Source organism: Fukomys damarensis, unplaced genomic scaffold, assembly GCF_012274545.1.
Source record: "Fukomys damarensis isolate Sample0158 unplaced genomic scaffold, DMR_v1.0_HiC HiC_scaffold_17, whole genome shotgun sequence".
In the NCBI taxonomy this organism is placed as follows: Eukaryota; Metazoa; Chordata; class Mammalia; order Rodentia; family Bathyergidae; genus Fukomys; species Fukomys damarensis.
Window position 1 is genome coordinate 47,159,090 of NW_022900929.1, and position 2,412 is coordinate 47,161,501.

The 2,412-nt window shown below is 48.2% G+C and overlaps 2 protein-coding genes across 6 annotated transcripts in view; one reads left to right on the forward strand and one right to left on the reverse strand.

The window, feature by feature from the left end:
- Slc22a17 (solute carrier family 22 member 17) overlaps positions 1–1,404 on the reverse strand; it is a 7,330-nt gene extending 5,926 nt beyond the window's left edge. The window contains exons 1-2 of the mRNA XM_010637872.1: positions 1,377–1,404; positions 418–633 (exon numbers count right to left, since the gene is read on the reverse strand). Of these exons, the coding sequence (XP_010636174.1) occupies positions 418–633; positions 1,377–1,404 (244 nt within the window). The remainder of the gene's footprint in view (positions 1–417; positions 634–1,376) is intronic.
- Il25 (interleukin 25) overlaps positions 1–2,412 on the forward strand; it is a 34,764-nt gene that overhangs the window by 10,918 nt on the left and 21,434 nt on the right. The gene's annotated exons all lie outside the window — the stretch shown is intronic.

Below are 2,412 nucleotides of genomic sequence, written 5' to 3' on the forward strand. Positions count from 1 at the left end.
AAATATGGCCACGATGTTTTTTGAAAAATAATTTATAGCAATTAATGCCATGTGAAGCTATATTAGATTTCAAAAATATAAGAAATAGGTAAGATGGCATAGTCAAGACTTGAGAAAAGGGAGGGAGTTACTGTATGATCAGATGGCTTTTAACAGCAAGAGATAAATGACATTGGAATTTGCTGTTGGAATACTGGTCATTGAAAAAATTATGATCCCAATTTCAAATCTACACCCTAAATCAAATAGATCCCAGAGGGATTCAACATCAAATGCTACAAAACAAACCCTGAAATATCAAAAGATAATAGGTGTAACTATTCTTAAAGCCAAACACAGATGAAATCATAAAAGAAATTACTCCCCGCCATTGGGCTCGGGGGTCCCGGTGGCCACCCGGGGAGCCAGCTTGCCTACCGCAGGGGCCTCCCGGTCCGCGCCGAAGGGATGCGCTGTCCTTTGGCCCAGATGCGCGCCGGATGCCCAGACACCGAGAGCCCGAAGAGACCCCGCTCTGCAGCTCTGCAGCCGCGGGACGCCTCCTCGGTCTCTGCGCTTTCTGCGCTGCTTTCCCCTCCCCTTCCTTCAGACTCTCCTCCCCTTCCCACGTCAGCAGAACCTTCAGTCCAGACTCTTCGTCAGAGAGAGGAAGGGGGGCCAGGGCCCAGGGGAGGGAGGGGCTGGGGGCTCTGTCGTCTGCTCAGTGGGTCTGCAGGCCATTGCGGTAAAAAAGACAAAAAGGCTGAAGGATAGTAGGTAGCCGTGGCAGATGCCAGAGGTTCCTCTTGTTTCCAGTTCTTCCCCATCGTACATCCAGTTATTAAGTGCCTACTGTGTTCCAGGCCTTGTCCTCGGCTTTGGGGATAACAAGGCCGACCAGGCCACCTTGGGGGAGGTTCCTTGCGAGAGGCAGGCGTGTAAACAGTCAGCTCTAGTGCGTTTAGGAGGCTTAGCGCTGTGCTCCGATTCAGACCTCTACAAGCAGCTGCCTCCTCTGGGTTTCATCACCCATCCTAGTTGAATCTCCATCACTTTTCAACAGCGTTTGGCACTGTTGGCCACCTCTTCCGTTCTACACTTTTTTTCCTTAGCTGGTAAGTCCCACATTCCCCTGGCTTGCTTTCTCCTGCCTCTTTTTTCGTGGCAAGCACATCCTCCTCTTCCTTACCACCATTCAGTGTCTGCAGTCCTCAGAGACTTGGTCTGAGGCCCTCCCTTCATTTCACTCTCATTTCCACCTTGGCGTCCCACCCTGCTCACAGCTTCAAGTGCCACCAACACATACGATGCACACCCAAGTCCTTGCTTTGCATCTCCAGCTCCTGCCTGCCTTCTGAGCCCAGGTCCACGAAGCAACCGCTTGTTGGACCTCTTACTTTGGATGTCGCACAGGGACCTGAGCATGACTAAGACTAAACTCATGTTCTCCCTTCCTCTAACATGGTTATCTCCTAGTGCTTCCTTCTGCAGGGAAGGAAGAAGCTATGGCCAGGCGCTCATGCGACAACCCTTGGACTTCTCTCTTCCTTATGTCAAATCCTCCTGTACATTTTCTTTCTTGAATGGTCTCGGATATTCTGCTTCTCTCCTCTACCACTTGCACACATTTGCTGGAGCCTCCTAATGCTGGGCTGGTGTTCACATCTACTTCGTTTCTACCCCTTTCCCCATCTATTACTTTTTTTTTTTTTTTTTTTTTTTTTTTGGTGCCAGGGACTGAACTTGGGACTTTGAGCTTATGAGGCAGGTGGCAGAACCACTGAGCTACATCCCCAGCCCTTCCCATCTATTACTTATGATGTAGATGGAAGGATCTTCTCAGAATGCAGGTCTGATTGCATCCTTTCCTGCTTCATCACCTTCACCATGGGAAGTATTCTAGACTCACACATGGTGCTGGATGGATGACTGGTTCTCTGAAGTTCCATTTCACTTCTTCCCCCAGATTCTCTGCCTTCCAGCCACTTGGCTTTATGTCTCACACCACAGGACCTTTACATAAGTTGGTTTCTATGCCTAGAAGGCCTTTTAGTCAACTTGTCTTCATCCTTCAGCCTCAGAGAAGTCTTTCCTAACCCCTACTACTCAGTGTGGTTGACAGATGAATAGCATCCCTGTCACTTGAGAGGTTGTTAGAAATGCACAGTCTTGTCTCACCCAGACCCTTCAGCCAATATCTGTGCTTTAATTAGATCCTCGGGTGTATGTTCATTAATTAGAGGTGCCTTACTCTAAGAGATCTGATGCCTTCGTTTCAAATACCAGGTAAGGGTTGGAAAGGAATGTCCTGTCAAGTCTCAGCTAGGAAATCATTCCCCTTTCTCACCACTGAATCTCACCTTCAACAGATTGTCTCCTCTGTTCAGAAAATTCCCCAATACAGGAAACTCTCTCTTTTTTTTTTTTTTTTTT